The following is an 18,535-nucleotide window of genomic DNA, read 5'->3' on the forward strand; positions in this document are numbered from 1 at the left end:
TCCCAGTCTTTTCTGCCTGTGCAGTGCTCTTTTGGCTCAGCTGTGCCTGGCCAGATACAGAGAATTTGTTCAGGGTGGCAGCGAAGCAGAGTGTCGACAAACATCCTGGAGAACAGGTCTTGTTGGCTCATGTCCCCCCCGGCCGATGTAAATGAGTTGCCTAGTTTGCAACAGCCTGGTGCTTTCCAGCTTCCCAGCTTTGGCTTGATTGACAATACTGTCCTTTCCAGGCACGGAGTTTGTGGTCGTCGAAGATGTGTCCTGCTTCGATACCAATGCCATTATTCTCAAAGGCACCACAGTGCTCACCTATAAGCCCCGATTTGTCGATCGCCCCTTTTCAGGAAGTTTGTTTGGCATTGAGGTAAGAAGTCTCTGGGTCGATTAAAATACTTAATGTTTGGCTTAAGAGAAAAGCATATGGAAGAGAATTTATCTCCTCAGCTTTCATTAGGGAAAATAATTAATGGAGTTGGAGAACTCTGGCCCCCTCTCTTTGTTTTGTCCCCAGATCTTCCAGGTTATCCTTATATGTGAAGTCAGTCCTCCAGCGTCAGGTTGTAAATATGCTGAGGGACTGGGCCTCTTGCTCTTACATCGTCCCTTCCTCAAGAAGTTCAGTGAGACTCTTCCAGTTCCCAGTACTATGTCTGTGGGTCTAGTCCTGGGCAAATTAGTCAGGGTGGGGAAGCGGTCCTCATTTCCCCGAGTCCCCTTCCCGGCGTTGAGTTGTTGTCTCTGTGAAGACCTAGGGCTTTGTGGTCTTGGAAACTTGTTTATAAAAGGTGTGAAGGATTTTATGTATTATCCTTTTAGGAATATCTAACCTGTAAAAGGATCTCTCTGGAGAGGCATGCGTAACCTAATGGAGGGAGTCTCTGATAGTGCTGCTGGCGGCTCTAATTTAATCTCACAAAGGAGATTCTTTGCATTGGAGTGGCCTTTGTAGCCTGAAAATTACATTGTGCAATATTAAATATAAACTTCTCTGTTTCTTTTAAAGTCAGGGATTGTGGAGAGGGAAGGAGAAATGAGGCAGATTATTATTTCTATCAAGTGTTCTTAATCCACTGATCTCTGCTAACGTTCCTCTTGTTATAATGTTAGAATATTTGGTCCAGGTTACTCATCATTTCCTTTCCCTTCATGATTGAACTTTTCATGCCCTATTCGTTCCAGTGGTATTTCAGAGGTCGAATGAACAAAACTTATTTTCACTGTCAGCAGCATATGGCACTTTTTTTTTCTCTCTCATCAGATATAGCTGAATAAAACCTGTAGAGATTTCACTTCTTGATTATTTGTTTCTCTCATGTAAAGAAACCTCAGTTTCAGAGGAAGGATTTACATGCTGGTGTGATGTGAGTTGATCATGAAATTGTAGTTCTTCTGCTTTCCAAGCCTCTCCAGTACCAGCTTTGAATGGAAAATGTTGGTGATTCATTAATGAACTGTCAGATACAATTGAGTTTGGTGTAGCAAAAGGCCCTAAAGAAAAAAGGAAAATGAAACTTTTTTTTGCTCTAAAGTCTTAGAAAAACTATATGGCAAAATATTTGAGATTCCTGGAAATCCCTTTTAGTCTTGTTCCTCAGGCAGCACAATTGGATCTGAATTTTAAGACCCCCCCCCCCCCCCACCGCCTTGGTACATCATTGGGGGAGAATTTATAAAGGAAGCCAAATGAATTGATTTTGAGTATAGTAAAGGAGCTTGGCTTCACATGTTTTCCAAGAGTACTAGAGAATACCCCCCACCCCTCAAAAAAGGGGAAGGAGCAAGGGAGACCAACATGAATGCTTTCTTCTGTACAATTCTTTTTTTTTTTCTTCGTTTTTTTCAAATTTTTATTTAAATTCTAGTTAGTTAGCATTGAGTGTAATATTGGTTTCAGGAGCAGAATTCAGTGGTTCGTCACTTACATACAACACCCAGTGCTCATCACAAGTGCCCTCCTTAATTCCCATCACCCATCTGGCCCCTCCCTGCCCACCTCCTTCCATCAACACTCAGTTTGTTCTCTATCGTTAAGAGTCTCTTATGGTTTGTTTCCCTCTCTCGCTCTTTTTATCCCCCTCCCATATGTTCCTCTGTTTTGTCTTTAAAATTCCTCATACCAGTGAGATCATATGGTATTTGTCTTTCTCTGACTGACTTATTTCACTTAGCATGGTACACTGTAGCTCCATCATTGCAAATCACAAGATTTCATTCTTTCTGATGGCTGAGTAATATTCCATTGTGAAATACATACCACATATTCTTTATCCGTTCACCTGTTGATGGACGCTTGGACTGTTTCCATAGTTTGGCTTTTTTTTTTTTTTTTAAGATTTATTTATTTTAGAGAGAGAGAGAGAGCGAGCAGGGGGAGGGGCAGAGGGACAGGGAGAGAATCCTCAAGCAGACTCCATGCTGAGCATGGAGCCCAGCTCGGAGCTTGATCCCAGGACCCAGAGACCATGACCTGAGCCGAAATCAAGAGTTGGCTGCCCAACCGACTGAGCCACCCAGGCGCCCCTGGCTATTGTCGATAATTCTGCCCTGAACATGTACTCATTCAAAGCTATGTTTTTATATCCTTTGGGCAAATACTTAGTAGTACAATTGCTGGGTCATAGGATATTTCTATTTTTAACTTTTTGAGGAACCTCCATACTGCTCTCCACAGTGGCTATACCGGTTTGCATTCCCTCCAATAGTGCAGCGACGTTCCCCTTTCTCTGCGTCCTTGCCAACACCTGTTGTTTGTTGTGGTGTTAATTTTAGCCGTTCTGACAGGTGTGAGGTGGTATCTCATCGTGGTTCTGATTTGCATGTCCCTGCTGATGAGTGATGTTGAGCATCTCTTCATGTGTCTGTTGGCATCTGGGTGTCTGTTTTGGAAAAACGTCTATTCATATCTTCTGCCCATTTCCTAACTGGATTATTTGTTTTTTTTGGGTGTTGCACTTGATAAGTTCTTTATAGATTTTGGTCTTCTGTTCTTGAAGTACAAAGATAATTTGGTCCTAGAATGGGAGTCTTCTCTCCCTTCTCTCTTCCCATAAATATGTTTATGAAACTTTTTTACACAACATTTCAAACATATACAAGTAAACAGGTTAATATAATGAGCCCCTACGTACCTATCACCCAGCTTCAATAATTAGTGTATTTTCAGTTATGAAAGTAACAGTTATATTACATCAAATTGGGGGAGGGGAGGAAAAAATACCCATCCCTTTGCCCAGAATCTCTGTTGACATTTTGATGTGTTTCTTTCCTTAAAGTCCTGTGTAGCATTATTTTGATTGGGCTGCTTGTTCACACAACCCATGTTGTAACTATCTTCCTACATTCCATATGGTCTTTTAAATTGTCACTTTTAAATGACTATAAAAGATTCCATATGATATAAACTGGGTTGCTCTGAATTTTTTTTTATTAACTATTAAATAATGGTTCAGTGATTTTTTTTTCTGTATTTTACATTATTTCCATAGGCTAGTTCCCATATTTGATTATTAAATCAAAGGGTGTGAGATTTTTAGGCCTTTTGCCAGGTGTCAGCGAACTGCCTTTTATAAGGGAGGGGAACTACTGCCCACGCTCTTGGCTGTGGGCAAGAATGCCGGCCTCTCTTTTGACAATATTTATTTCACCAGTTGTTATGGGTCTTTTGATAACACGGGGCTGATTGCTACCGAAATAGTGGGTTTTTTCTGCTGATGTTTAGACTCTTATAAATCAGACATTAATTCTTCATTTTCTAGGTGTTTTCGTGCCGACTAGGGAATGAGCATGATACGGCTCTTTCAATTGTTGATCCAGTTCAAATTCAGGTGGAGCTGGTGGGGAATTCTTCTTATCAGAATAGTTCAGGATTGATGGATGCATTCAATAGTGAAGATTTCCCACCGATCTTAGAGGTAATGATGAAAAATCTGTGGACACCTCGATACACTCTCAAACGCTGCCCTGTGCCTGAATGCAAGGTATTTGCTGATCTCGACAACATTTTCGTCACTTCGGCAAATACAAAAGAAACGTGACATTGTCTCTGTCCCAGAAAATCTTTCAGTCTTGTCGAGAATCAAAGACCTGTTAATCGTCTGGTATCACCTCGAAGTTCTGTGAAAGCTGACAGAAATAGAACACAGCAGAGGGGGGGAGTCTGGATTGTGGGTGGAGCCGAAGGTAGGGCGAGTCTGAGGGGGCGGAGGGGACAGGATGTCAACAGGCAGAGGAGGAGAGCAGTCCACGTTAGGAAGTAGCTAAGTCAGGGGTGAAGGGGCCCAGCCCACATGAAACAGAGGGAGGTCTCCCCAGATCAAGGACGTGCGAGTACGGAGGATGCAAGGTGGAGCCGGGGAAGGTGAAGCCGGGCAAGGAAGGCATAAGGATTTGGCATTTAATTCCTTTGGCCAAGGAGGAACAATTAATCCATTGGAACCATGGGAAATTGAAAGGGAGAGAAAAGCCATGTTGGTTTTTTATCTTTAAAGACAAAATAAATAATAAAACAAGTACCACCCCCAGACATTCTAACGGTTCCCCCAGTTTTGAGTGGTCTTGTGCTGGTGTCTGTAATGCTTACCCCGGCGGCTGTATTGCCAGTGTCGGAGGGAGGCCAGACGTGGGGAAACACTAGTGTGGCACTGGACTTATTTAAGGTTATGTTTGGAGAAAGAAGAGGTAATTTTTGTTGAGTGGGCAGTTGGTTTCAGAGATTTAAAAACATTAAATCGATGAAAGCAAAATGGGTTCACAGAATGCTGCTAATAGGTGATCCTGTCCCCCATCCCTCCCCAAGCCTTTTCCTGATTCTCTGCTTTGATGATTAATCTACTTGTAAGGAAATCATCCAACTGAAATATTCATTGCTTTAGTAAATTTCCTAGCTTTTTATTTTTTATTTGGTGCAGTTTTGTGAACGTTCGACCTCATAGCAGAGACGTCTTACCTCATGGCCCTTGGGTTAATTTTAAGATCTTCCCAGTCTTCAAAATGAAAAATTAATGTAGTGTCTGTGGGACTTCTAGAACTTGAGCTGGGAACTATACATACATGTGAAAGGTGTGGGCGTAAAAGCAAATGCAACTTGAAAAAACTGTCGCGTGTTCGATTTTGTTAGATTCAGTTACAAGCCCTGGATATCAGACTCTCCTACAACGATGTTCAGCTGTTTCTTGCCATTGCAAAATCCATCCCAGAGCAAGCTAACGCCGCGTCACCGGACCCAGGGGCCTTGGAGACAAGCTCTGTTAGTGGCTACGTTCCCGGCGTGTCTCGGCCGGGAGAGGAAAGCAGAGAAGGGACGAGACATACCCTAGATCCTATCTTGGGTAGGTGTTGAACTGTGAACCCCACTCAGTCTGCCTAATAGCTCCCCTTCTGGTTATCTGTTAAGATTGTCTTTTACACAATTAAATTGTTCAAAGTATAATTGTATGTCATTAAGTGTAATTATAAGTATGATGCTGTAATTTTTAAAAATTTAAGAACAAACACAGCACCCCAAACCGACTGCTCTAGCCTACGCTAGTTTTTCTTTTACCATTTCTTCCAGAGTTATGTGGATAACGCTACTGTTTAGTTTTAAACATTGAGTTTTCCTCTATTGTTATGTGGATAATACTAAATTTCAGTTTTAAGCTTTTATAAACACAGTCAATATAGGGAAAAGACCCTTAAAAATTTCAGGGTGCACTTTGATAAGTCTCCAGTTGGGAGCCCATTTTTGTGTAGAGAAACGGAATGTTTTAGCCACCAGCTTCTGAATTTCCTTTTTTTTTCTTTAATTAGTCACTGGACTCATTTCTGTAAAATTATTTATAAAAATTACGTACTTTTTCTTCTAGAGTTACAGCTGGCTAGACTGCAGGAGCTGGGATTCAGCATGGATGATTGTCGCAAAGCCCTTTTGGTGTGCCAAGGTAATTTGCACAAGGGTTTCCATGACCTGGTGTTCATCTTGATCATGTGCTTGCTTCCCATTTCCCCCGCTGCTCCCACAAGGTGACTTAAGAGAGCTGGACTGTGTTTTGAAGCCTTTCCGTAGTTTTCTGTGGGCTGAACAGGATCTTGGACTGGGCATAATGAGGCGCAGCAGTATTTCATAGTGGATAAGAACATGGGCTCTGGAGCTGATGCTGTCTTTACTGTGCTTTTTGATTACTTATTAGTGACTTGGGCAAGTCACTCAGCCTCTCTGTACCAGTGCTTCCTTATCTGGAAAAAGAGGATAAGAGGACTTCCCTTGGAGGTTTGATATAAATAAGCACTGTCTACAAAGCACTTTGGGAAAGTGCCTGGCACACAGCAAGTGCTCTAATGCTGTTAGCCAATGTTGCCGGTGGTTGTAGTAATGGTGGTGATGCTGGAAGTCATGACCACTGAGCTCCCATGTGCCTCATCCTGTGTTTTCTTGTTGAATCTTCATAGCCCTTCGAGGTGGGCATTATTATCCCTGCTTCAGGTAAGGAAACTGGCTTAGATAGGTTAAGGAAACTGGTCTGAGGTCACCTATTAGTGAGGGGCTAAGATGGACTGAAAGCCAAGTCTGCCTGTGTTCTTTCTACTTCCCACCTTCCTCTGTGGTGCCCTTTTTCTTAAAACAGGAAGATAAAGCAAAAGCTGTATTTTTTTTAGTCTGTACTTGTGTGTACATTTCTCTACCTCTTTACATACTATATATGTCCATATATATATATATATACACACACACACACACATATATACATATAATACCGTGTATGTTGGCAGATTGTACTGCAAATACAATTGTATAGCCTCTTTTACAATATGGTTTTATTGAATTACAGTTGCAATATTATTATAATATACTTAATATCAGCATCTTCCCATGTCATTAAAATTATTTATAAACACTGAATCTTTTTACCTTGACCTAATGATGTATTTTAATTTAACTGTTCTTTGTTTTTCATTCTTTAAATAAATATTATACACAGTTCTGTAATAAATATTTTTTGGTATGAACTTCTGTCTATATCTTTTAGTATTTCCTTGGTGGAGGGACCTAGTAGTATAAATACTGGATCAAAGGATAGATATATTTTTCAGACTTTTTACCCAACTTGACAAATCTTTTTCTAAAACGTTGTACCACACCGAACTCCAGCCAATTAGGTGTGAAAATGCTGGTCTTACCACACAATTGTTCACATTAACTATTATTACCTTTTTCTTTCTGGAAAAAAAAAAATGAAGGCATATCTAGTTATCTTGGATTGCTTAGTTTTGTTTTTACTTAGATGTCACTGTTTGTTAGTTTAATTAACTTAATACCCCTTAGTATTTACATTTTCTATTCTTTTTTCTCTTTAACACATTTCTTTTTAGTTTCTAAGAGCGTTTTCGATTTTTGTTAAATTGATTTCTTTAGTAACTAAGGCGTCATTCCATCAGTCACAAAAATGATAACAGCAACTAACGTCAGTAGAGCCTTTGATATGTGCCAGACTCTGCTCGTAGGAGAATCTTACGCGTACTCGTCTGTTTCCTCCTTGCGGCAGCACTGTGAGTGCATGCTGTCGGGCACAGAGACACCAAGTAACTTGCCCAAGATCCAGCGTCTTCGACGTGCTGGAATCAGAAGCCAGGCCATCTTCTTCTAGGGCACGTGCTCTCAACCACTTACCCCTGTGCTGTGTACTGGCCTCTGGTAATTTATAGATATGGGGTTGCTCTGATTTCCTTTCCTTTATAGCTTTAGCAATCTGGTAGTGTTCAGGGGGCTGTTATTTTAACAGTTGTATATTACACACATGCCCTTCTCATTGCTCTTTGTTCTCAAGGAATTCCTGATTGGTTGAGAAGACAAGTATGAACAGAGTAAGACATTTGGGAACAGTCACAAAGTAGCACATCAGTACCTACAAAACTACACAGTGAAGGTTACATACTTCCCTACCGAGTGACATCTAGGATTTGGACCCTGTCTTTTCCTGTCCTCTCTGCTCCTCCAACAGATGTGATAGTAGACGAGGGATGGCTCCTGGAGATATTTTGAGCCAGATCATGAAGGGTGATGAACTTGAGTGGAAGGTGTGCAAGGGGGCTTCGTTCTAGATTGCCTGGAAGTAGAATTCCTATCATTATGCTAGTTTTTTTCTTCTTTTTTAAGTCTAAGAGTAAGTACATTTGGGAGCAGGGTTCTCTTGGGCTGTCCAGTAGGTCCCTACAAAAATTGCCTCTGTGAGCTGCTTGAGTAGCTGCGCAAACTGGCTGAACCAATCGCCTTTTAATTTTCCCGCAGGCCAGCTGAAAAAGGCGGCGAGTTGGTTGTTTAAGAATGCCGAACCCCTCAAGTCTCTTTCCCTGCCCGTGCGCGGCCGCGAGAGCCAGGGGCCCGCGGCGGCGTGGCTGATCTCTGGCGTGGAGGTGAAAGCCGAGAGCGTGTGCATCTGCTTCATCGACGACTGCATGGACTGTGACGTCCCCCTGGCCGAGCTCACCTTTTCCCGTGAGTGTGCTCCTGATGTTCAGATTCGTCTCGAAGATTTGCAGTGATCGCCGAGTTACTTGGGGCCCGTCCTTTTTTTTTTTTTTTGTGATATTCACGCTTCCCACTTAGTAGTATGGGTGAAATTGAGATAATGGTTTTACATCTGTTTTTCATTATTTGTATTTTAAAGAAATGTGCCTTTATTTGCCATATGTGGCCTTCAGCCTCTAGTTTGGGAATAATAGACATTGTCATTGATGAAATTTCTGTTGTATTAACAGCTCTACCTGAATAATTCCTCATGTCTCCGTTTTGTTTATCTTTTTCTGTATCTAAAGGCTGCAGGGAGCCCTGTTATTAGAGGTATTTAAAAGATAGGCTCAGAGAATGCTCTGCCATATGTATGTTTGAAAAGAAAGCACACACAGTCTTACTAGAATGTTCACCTCACGGTGTCCTCCGTAGGGCCCTGAGAGCTGTCTTTCAGTAGCAGGGGACGAGGGGATGAGGACCTCCCCCTCAACCGTGTGATTGCAGGCACAGTTAGATGGGGCTTTTGTGGAGAGTACATGAGAATCTCACCACTGGGTTTACTTTCAATTTTCTGCTGTTTTGACCTTGCCAGCCTCTTTTTCCTTCAAGGAAAATTCCGTCCCGGGGATTGAGTTGGCATTTTTGTGCATGGGAAAGGCTTCCTTTTCCCTGTGCTTCAAGGCCCCACGAGGGCCACATGATTGAGAGTAACAGCTGGAATTTTGACTGAGTATCTTTTCTGCAGGGAATAATTACTTACTTGTTATTTTTCTATGGTAACCTTAAAATTTTGAGCTAATGTTTGTCAGGACATAACTGCTCTTACCAGTCTGACTTCTGATTTTCAGATATTCAGGGTGAAATATGTTTTTTATGTTCCTGCAGACTTCAGATACACAGAGACACCTGGGTGCCGGGGCTGGGCTGGGACATTGAAGGGGTGCCAAGAAACTCGGGAATTAAGACAAATAACATTTTAGCACAGTGTTTAAAAAAAAAATCAGAATTCATGCAAAAAACCATGATGAACAAAATATCAAGATTTTGCATGCTTTCTTATGAGGTCATCGGTATCAGCTATGTTTAACATCCGTCTCTTCACTGGGACTGAATCCGAGAAAGAAATTTCTGGTTGTTCTTGCCCCACTGCTGCTGTAAGGTGTGCTTTCTTTGCAGGTCTGACTTTTCTGCAGCAGGCAAGAGCTAGTCCTGAAGGGTACGCCCACTTCACCCTCTCCGGGGATTATTACAACCGTGCTCTGTCAGGTCAGTACCTAAGCATATGTGATCGTGGGGTTGAAGAACCACCTTTCAGTGTTTGCCTGGGCCTATTTCTCCATAAAGTTGGCATGAGGGAAAGGGGGTGGGGCTGGGCAGGGAAAGATGAAACAAAAGTGACTGCCTAGGCACAAAAGGTACGGATTTTTCTTTTTTCTAACATATCTAATATGTTGCAATTGACTTCTTTAAAAAGAAGTTTTCCTAGTTAATTCTTTTTGATGCTGGAGTTTGGCTCATTCTAGAACATGGAATTGCTCAGGAGCAAGGGATCATTTGTCTGGCCCCGGAAGAAGCTAAATCTCAAAGGAGATTTCTGCCATAAGCATTTTAAACTTCAAGCATCCTTCCTCCTTGCTGGTTCCGTCTCATTAGAGGCATCCCGAGTCAGTGGCCATGTATAACCTGCCGTGCCCTGCTCCCTCAGGCAAAACAGTTATCAGAACCTGGATAATACTGCAAAGCTTTCTCAGGTTTCTTTCCTTCCACTGAAAAGATCAAGGTAAGGCCCCCCCCCCCCCACAGACATTCAGGTAGCATGATAAACCAGGGCTGAGCAGTTTGAGTGTAAAGTTCTTTGCCTTAAGGGAGTTCTTAGTAGGTGTGGACAAAATAGAGCTGCACAGCCTAAGGCTTAGGCCCAGAGCGACTGCTCCCTTTGATTTCAGTGCAGAACAAAGCATTATTAATTGTGCTGCTGATGGTTGTAGAGTTGTGTCACATTTACTTTTGTATGTTAGTTAGCATCTTTCTCTCCGTGTTCTGGATTCATTTTCTAAGAGTGGTAGCACTCTGATTTCCTAACTGTTCAGCACGTTTAACTTCAGAACACTGAGCCAAGTCTTACGAGTTGAGAGAGACTCTTGGCATATGGAAGCCATTTTTCTGAGAATCACGTATTTTCCCAGGGCAGATCTTGCTTACTTTTAAAGTTGTGTGAACACATTGAGGTCACTAAGTGCCAAATGGTGCGAGGAGACGAATGTACCTTCTTGATGCTACATATTGGATTGGATTTCTGTTGGTCAATCACCTGATCTGCGGCTGATGGAGTATAGTTAGAAAACTGTTAAAAATGAACTGTCTTGAAAAGTTGAGTCTTTAAAACCACAGGGAAGTACCATTTTTCTTACCCAGCAGACTGGCAAAAATGAAGTGTGACCCTACTGTGAGCCACAGAGCTCTAACTTCTTGCCATTAGAATTGTAATTTGGTGCAACGACTTTGGAAAACAATCTTACGTGTAGCAAGGTTGAGTATAAGCATTATACTTCTTCTAGGTCTGTACCCCAGTGGATCTCTGTCCCATGCGAGCTCAGAAACCAGTTCGAGACCACTTGTGGTGGTGTTCCTCCTCATAGCTGTAAAACTGTGGCCTCAAGGGAATGTTCCACAAAAGTAGAATGAATACATAGATTGTGGTGTATTCCTAAGTGGATTACATTCATTGGGGAAAATAAATGTGCTGCAGCTACATGGCAGCGATGGGAGTGAATCTCAGAGTCATGCTGTTGGGCAAAAATAGAAACTTGCAGAAGAACGCATATGGCTGGATTCCATTTATGTAAAGATCCCCAGTAGGACACACTCACCAGTATGTTCTGAAGGAATGCATGTGTATGTGCTAAAACAATAAGGAAGAGCAAGGAAATGATTAAAGCTCCAAACTAATGTTTACTTGGAGTTGGGTGGGAGAGGGCCGGTGGGAGGGGCTGACTCGAGAGTGGCACTCAGGGGCTTCAGAGGGACTTACACTTTCTGTTTCTTAAGCTGAGTAGTGGCTACATGAGTGCTTGTAGTAATTTTATTCTTTAAACCATACATAGAAGTTGTTTTGTTTTCATACCTTTAGTACATATGACATTTTAAGATTAGAAATTTGAAAAACTTAAGTTAATTATGCTATACCTATTTATTCCAGCAGTGGATTCTTGATGTAAGCAGGAGACTCAAACTTAAGGGTTGTTTCAGCCGCTGGTAGTACTTTTCCGTCCTGAGTCTGCAACTCCTTTTTCCATCTTGAGTAGATCAAAAGCAGGTCCTGCCTACTCTTTAAGAGAGAAGGCACATATACTCTTGCCCTTCTTCCCACCTCTGGAAGACCATGTGGGGCATGTATCTGTCCTTCCACTCATGTCCTCTAGACCGCACAGACATCTGTAGGGTGACCTGGAGCTGAAGATGGTGCTTTCACTGTGAAATCATATTGGAAATAGAAAGCTGCTAAGCTATAGTTCGTCCTTGCTGAGCGTTTGTGAATAGTGTTCCCCTATAAACTCTTGATATCTGCTTAACAGATGTCTTATTTCCTGTGTTCTTTTAGGCTGGGAGCCATTTATTGAACCATGGCCATGCTCTGTATCCTGGCAACAACAGGCAGCGAGTCGTCTCCATCCTCCTCGACTGAAGCTGGAAGCCAAGGCCAAACCCCGTTTGGATATCAACATCACCTCTGTGCTGATTGGTGAGTGGAAAGTTGTCTCTAGAAGATCGGTACCTTTCTGTGCATAAGTCCCTTGTCTAGGAGACTGTTAATCCTGGTTTAGCAAATACCTAGGCCCACACTGGACATCACTTATTCACCATGGCTGCTTTCATTATAAACTTTAACCTAGCCTCATGGTTCTTTTCAGCCCTTTGTGCCAGAGTTGGCATTGCATATTAATGCTATCAGTGATCAAGCAAGAGCTCAGACTGTTTGGGAAACATAACTCTCTCTCTGTTTGGGATGAACTCTCTCCCTGATGGTGCTTGGTCACAGGTTTTTCTTAAATGTCTTAGGAGTGAGTTTAGATTCACTACTTTCAGGCTACTCACGCAGAATAGTTCTTAAAAGGTATAGTTTTGACCTTGCCTTTATAGTAGGATAAGTTGCCTGTCCTGTGTCCCATCAAGTTATCACGTTGACCTGATTCTGAAAATCACTGGGTTGAAGGGTTGCCAAGCTAATAACACGTGTTCTGAACGTTTCTTTGAAAACATTGAAATATACGTTCCCTGATTCAGTGTAGGGAGTCGGAACCACTCTGTGCTTACATTTATGTCACGTAGGAGAAAAGTCATGTTATTGTACAACCAGGTATTACCTACCTTTGCTGTGAAAACCCACACTCACTGTTTGAATTATTGATCTGAGTGATCTGATTTTTGGTCATACTGCAGTTATCTGAGTGACAACACTACGCACGTCTGTGAACTTTCTTAGGTGTGTGCGGCTGGGGCTTGTAGGGTACCCACTGGCTTATTCCATGTCAGTATAAGATGAAGAGAATGTGTAGTGAAACGAGACCATAAGTTTATTGATCCCCAAATTTTAAAAACCACTGTTTCACATTGTCAGATTTCATTCATTAAATTTGCCTGGATAATTGCTCTCATGATCCTTCTATATTGTATTATTTTGATCCTCTGTCATTACTTACATAATATGTTCATCTGGAAGTTTAGATAAAGTTTAGGATGGCGTTTTAGAAAGCTACAATAAACAAGAACTTACTTCGAACAAAAGAATTTTATTGATATTTCTGATGAGCTTCTGTCAATTTAAAAATATCTTGCAAAAGGCATTCTTGTCTCTGGTAAAGCTCTTGTTTTTTTCACCTCCAATTCCTTATTCCTAATACTGTGTTGAAACCCAGAAATATGACTGTGACCTCTTAGCATTTAAATAAATCTTATATATAGCCAACTATTGGAACTGAAAACCAGAAACCAGTAATTTTTGTTCTAAAAAAGATCACACCTTAATTAGTAGAAAGGGTCTTTATCCAGGGGTGGGGCATCATAATTATTTTGTGAACCTGCCCTTCCCATAGTATTTCTCCTCTCAAAACAGTAAAACCACTCCTGGAGAATTGTTGGCTAGATTTCAGCCTCCTGAGATTGGTGGGGTTTTTTGTTTGTTTTGTATTGTTTTGTTTTTTGTTTTTTAACAGCCTCCTCACTGATTTTTCTGTCTTGAAACCCTGTCCCTTCGCATGGCATAGCGTACTCTTACAAACTAACTCTCTTTTCTAGACTGCTTCACTATGTCCCTACCCCAGTATGTTGAGACAGAGTCACACCAAAGTATTCAGTGTTTCCCAAAAGTACTATGTACTTTCATGTCTTTAAAATCGTTGCATTTGCTGTTCTCTTGGCCTGGAATGTCCCCGCACCCGTAGTCCCATTGGTAGGTAAACTTCTGACCTCTAACCTCTGTTCATTCCTCACGACCCAGAGTGAAGGGCCCCACATCTCTGAAGATTCCTGTGGATCTTGGTGGGTACTCTCGCACTCTGCCAAAGCAGAATAAACCTTCCCCTGTTCAGTGTTCCTGTAGAATTTTATGTATGTCTTTGTTTTAGCTCCTTCCACATTATGGTTTTGTGGTGTTGGTTGTTTGGTTAACATTGATTTCTTCCAGTGGAGCATGAGTTCTCCAGGGGACAGGCTTTCTGAGAACCCAGCGTAGCGCCTACCACGCGGTTAGGCATTCAGCAAAAGCTTGTTTTGCTGAATAGAAATTATTTGACTTGAACCCTCAACCTTTTCTATTTCCGTACTTAATATCTTTGGGGAATTCTTTCTAGACCAGTATGTAAGTACCAAGGAATCGTGGATGGCGGATTACTGTAAACAGGATAAGGAAATAGATTCGACCACATCAGAAGACTGGATGGGCTCTTCAGTGGATCCTCCATGCTTCGGACAAAGTAAGATTCTCCTCTACAAACGTCTGAGTAAATCACCGTTGGCCAACACAGCCATGTGTCATTGAGAAATCCAAATAGAATCATCATTTTCTGTGAAAAACCTACAGGAAATTCTGACTATCTTCTCTAGTTCTGTTTTAATCTTTGCAGGAGACATTTTTCTGGCACAAAATCCTGAACTTTTAGTATGGGCTCTAATTCCACCTTTGTGGGAGAGAAAATATCTGCGATAAACAATTTTCTAAATTCTGGTAACATTGCATATGCCCTGGTGTGCCTGAAACACATCAGGATCAGCCACTGGTCAGTGTGTTTAACTTGGCAAAACTTTTCAGTTGATTGGGACTTTTCAACTGGATTTTAAAAACGATCTTTTCAGTTTTCTAAATCTAGAGGTAGAGAGTTTGGATATATTCTTGAAGGGAGGGCGGGCAGGATCCCATATGGAAGAAATTGTTAAAAGGAGGGCTCCGTATTGTTCATAAAGTAGAAAAGAATTGAATACCCAGCCTTTTGAAGAATGAGCAGTCCATTTGTTCTCTGTTAACGATGTTTTCTTTCCTTATTTAATGCCTCACCATGGAGCTCTGATTTCCTTAGAGCTGGGGAGATTGTGGCGGCCAACCGCGTGGTCCTTAGTTGTTCCACAAGCCATTGTCCTCCAAATTCAACTCAGCCCCAACTCTTTCAGTGTGGTTTCTTTGGGGAGTCCTGGCTGGACTTCACATAGCTCATGAATGCTTAAATATTCCATCTGGTCTGCAAACATGTCACGGGAGGATGGATTTTCTTAGTCTGTGAAGTATTTGAACTGGTTCGTCTCTCCTCAGGGTGTAGAAGTAGGCTCTCTATCTGCCTTGCACTTCTGGAAGGAGGGACAAGGAACTGTCAGCTGTGTTTGCTCTCTGTATTCCCAGGTTATTGCTTCTGAGTCTCCAGGTCCTTGCTTAGGAGCCAGGGCTGTTCAGATATCATCAGCTTCAACCGGCCTCCTCCTGTAACCTTCCCAATTTGTGTGTTAAAGGAGCGTAACAGTCTACCCAGAAGACTCTGAATGATCTTTGTAATATGTAGTGTGTCCTGGAGAGTATGTTTCGGCAGTTATTATTCATACAAGCGGATCTTAAATCCAGACTCAGTGTAAACACGAGGAAGGCCTAATCTTCAGGATTCCGATGAAGGATTTTCTTTTGTCTCCACCCCTCTACCTTTTTAAAAAAACACTTTCTCCCCTTTCTTTGTATTAATGAGCTGCCTTTATCTCTGTTAAATGCTGGTGTGAAATTAAAGCTGGATTTTTATTTACTTACAGATTTTTATGGTTCCTTAGGCTTGCAAAAGTAAATCTTTCAAATTAGACAATGAGTGAACATAGCTGCATTTCCAGACCTCTTTTCCTATTGGAAGTTCTGGGCAGCACCACGCGTGGCAGATGGGATTGTATTCTTTTAACAGGTCTGCTAAATTAATTGTGGGGAATTTGTCTTGAAAGTCAGTAGACTTGAACCTTGTTGAACCGATCACGTCTTTCAGGTCCTCCTTTTCATGAACATTTAATTACATCCCCCCCCAAATTTGTGCATTTCATTCAAGCCAGCTTCAAAATGAGCCTTTGAAATAGAGATTCTTAAAATGAAGTTCAGCCTAAGGGAGCTGCTGATTTCTCACTGTTTCTTTAGTGGGGGAAAGAAAACAGTGGCCTCGTTTTTGACCTCATCGTTGCCTTTGTTCAGTAAGGGCTACGATTCTGCAGGTCGACCTGGATGGCATGGCCCCTTATGGAGTTTGTTCGTTTGGTATTCAAAGGACATTTGATGGAAATACCAAATGTAAACCTTAGAAACGTCCATGTTTAATTTATAATGTAAGTAATACGATGAGGTAACTCCTTAGTGGAGACAGTTTACACTTGGAACGCAGATTGACTCTTTTCCTTGAAATTTCGGGATCCCCGGCACTGCCTTTCCAAATTGGAATGGAGCAACCGCCACCCTAGTCTGTGCTGATCGGTCTTGGTCACTTTTCCGTGTCATTCAAGAGCATACACACTTTAAGTGAAAAAGCCTCAGAAGACTTGTCATTCCATTAAAGAGAACGTTGACGATGTTTTCTTTCCCCGGTTGAGAGAAACAGGAGCACGCTACTGTGACACATCCCGCACAGTAAAAGCTAGCCTAAAAATGTCTTGCTCACTTTGTCACGTGCGTTCTTAGCTCTTAGCAGGCACAGAGGGGAGCGATCCTGGAGCTGCGTGATGCTTGCTATTTTTGTAATGTACTCTCTCTGTGCTTACGTTTGGAGGTGAGTCTTCTTATTCACTGTATGTATTCCTACCCTCTAACTTTGTCTCTCCTGTCTACCAGGCCTCCCCCTTGTCTACCTTAGAACTAGGAGTACAGCCAGTCTGACTAACCTAGAGCACCAGATCTATGCTAGAGGTACAGTATAGCCAAGCGAGGGCTCGTTTTATTTTCCTATTTGAAGAACTGCCTTGCACATCAGTTTTCTGTGAATGGGAGCTGAATGGGACATCGCAGATTTGTGCACTAAGAGCACTTCCAACTGATGAATGCAGTGACACTTGAGGTCAGGAGCAGGCCGAGGTGCTGCGTCTTCCGCCCGCCCTCAGCCCTAACCCTGGGTGGACGGGACGTCGGTTCCATGGTGTGTGTGCGGAAGTACCCAGCGTCGGAGGCGATGTGTCATTTTGAAAAGCGAGAAAACGGAGCAAAGCCGTCCTCCTCCATCAGGCAGTGCTGCAGATCTTTGTGTATAGAGCCCGCAGTGAACCCTTATTCTTATGGCAATGCAAGGGGCTCCAGCTCCAGGGAGTAGACACTACCATGATCAGGAATCGAGCTAAGAAGAAATTTCCCAGTAAATATTTGCTTAGACACCAACCTTGATTTCTTTAGCTATAAATTGAAGTGCTTCAGAGATAGAAAAGAAAATGTGCCTTATTTCTATCTCTGACCCTTGAAGTACATATGATAGAAAACACCGTAAACCTCCAGGAATGGGAATCCCACGATGTTCATTCCTTCAGCTGTTTGGAGGAGTGTGATTTAATCAGCACGATTTATGTCTGTCCTTGGCTAACGCCAGGTCCTGCCAGGGTCGTGATGTATTTTGTAAAAAAGACCGTGTGAGCTTCCTCTACCAGGAGTTCAGACCAGGGATGTTCATGCATGGGGGCAGTACAGGGGTTTTTCCTGCAGGGTTTTACCGAGATGGATGTGTAGGGGAGGGTTCACAAAGGAAGCCCACGACTGAATCTTCATTTATTAACGGATTTAGACACTCAGCTTTTCTATATCTGTTATTTAATCTTTCAGGCTAAGCAGCCTGGGCGCCTTACTGATGAGGGAGACGAAGTAACTTGCCTTCACACACATGACCAGCTGGTAGCAGGCCTGGCACTTGAATCTATTTCTTATGATTTACAAACCAGGTCCTTTCTGATAGACTGGACGCTTCCATGGCGTGAAAACGCACACTGTTTCTAAGGGCCACATTGCTCTGTGAAACAAGCCCAACAGGCTAGAAGTTTCCTCAGCCCTGTAAAGCCCACGCTGGACGTGAGGAGCCTTAGGTTTTCTCGGCCTATGAAGGGATGAGGTCTGGTCCCTAGAGGCAGATTCTCTGGGACCACCAGGGAATACTGCTGTCGTAGATGGACTTGGGAATGTTGTCCTCTGGTGCTGTGCCAAAGACAAGCACACAAGTTGATTTGGACCCTAGTGCAGGAGATGTCGGATTTGTCCTCTGCTGTGGGGTTTGGATTTGTGAGCACTCCATGTTCGTTATTCTCCGCGATGCGGGTGTGTGTAGTCCACACAGGAAGCCTGGGGACCTAAGCAGTGTGCCTACCCTGACTGCTTCATTCCAGAGCAGCGTACTTGTGACTGTCTTTATATGGAATCCTAGCACTTTCTTCCGTATTACAGGGTGATCAAAGCCATTTGCCACCTGTTCTTTTTTAATCTAATTTGCAAATGGAAACTTACAGTCTGGCTCACAGTGGGATATGAAAGCACATCTGGCTTCTTTTCCTCCTGGGTCCTTTATCTGCTGTAAT

The 18,535-nt window shown here is 42.5% G+C and overlaps 1 protein-coding gene across 11 annotated transcripts in view; it reads left to right on the top strand.

Annotated features, from left to right (window-relative positions):
• VPS13D (vacuolar protein sorting 13 homolog D) overlaps nt 1-18,535 on the top strand; it is a 240,856-nt gene that overhangs the window by 75,183 nt on the left and 147,138 nt on the right. For 9 of the 11 annotated variants that reach the window (XM_034671220.1, XM_034671222.1, XM_034671223.1 and 6 more), the window contains 9 exons: nt 231-364; nt 3,756-3,911; nt 5,117-5,327; nt 5,844-5,918; nt 8,264-8,470; nt 9,662-9,751; nt 12,087-12,227; nt 14,335-14,457; nt 16,821-16,895. In XM_034671220.1, the coding sequence (XP_034527111.1) occupies nt 231-364; nt 3,756-3,911; nt 5,117-5,327; nt 5,844-5,918; nt 8,264-8,470; nt 9,662-9,751; nt 12,087-12,227; nt 14,335-14,457; nt 16,821-16,895 (1,212 nt within the window). The remainder of the gene's footprint in view (nt 1-230; nt 365-3,755; nt 3,912-5,116; nt 5,328-5,843; nt 5,919-8,263; nt 8,471-9,661; nt 9,752-12,086; nt 12,228-14,334; nt 14,458-16,820; nt 16,896-18,535) is intronic. The other 2 variants (XM_034671224.1, XM_034671225.1) reach the window with 1 other exon arrangement.

The sequence above is a fragment of the Ailuropoda melanoleuca genome, chromosome 11 (genome assembly GCF_002007445.2).
Source record: "Ailuropoda melanoleuca isolate Jingjing chromosome 11, ASM200744v2, whole genome shotgun sequence".
NCBI lineage: Eukaryota > Metazoa > Chordata > Mammalia > Carnivora > Ursidae > Ailuropoda > Ailuropoda melanoleuca.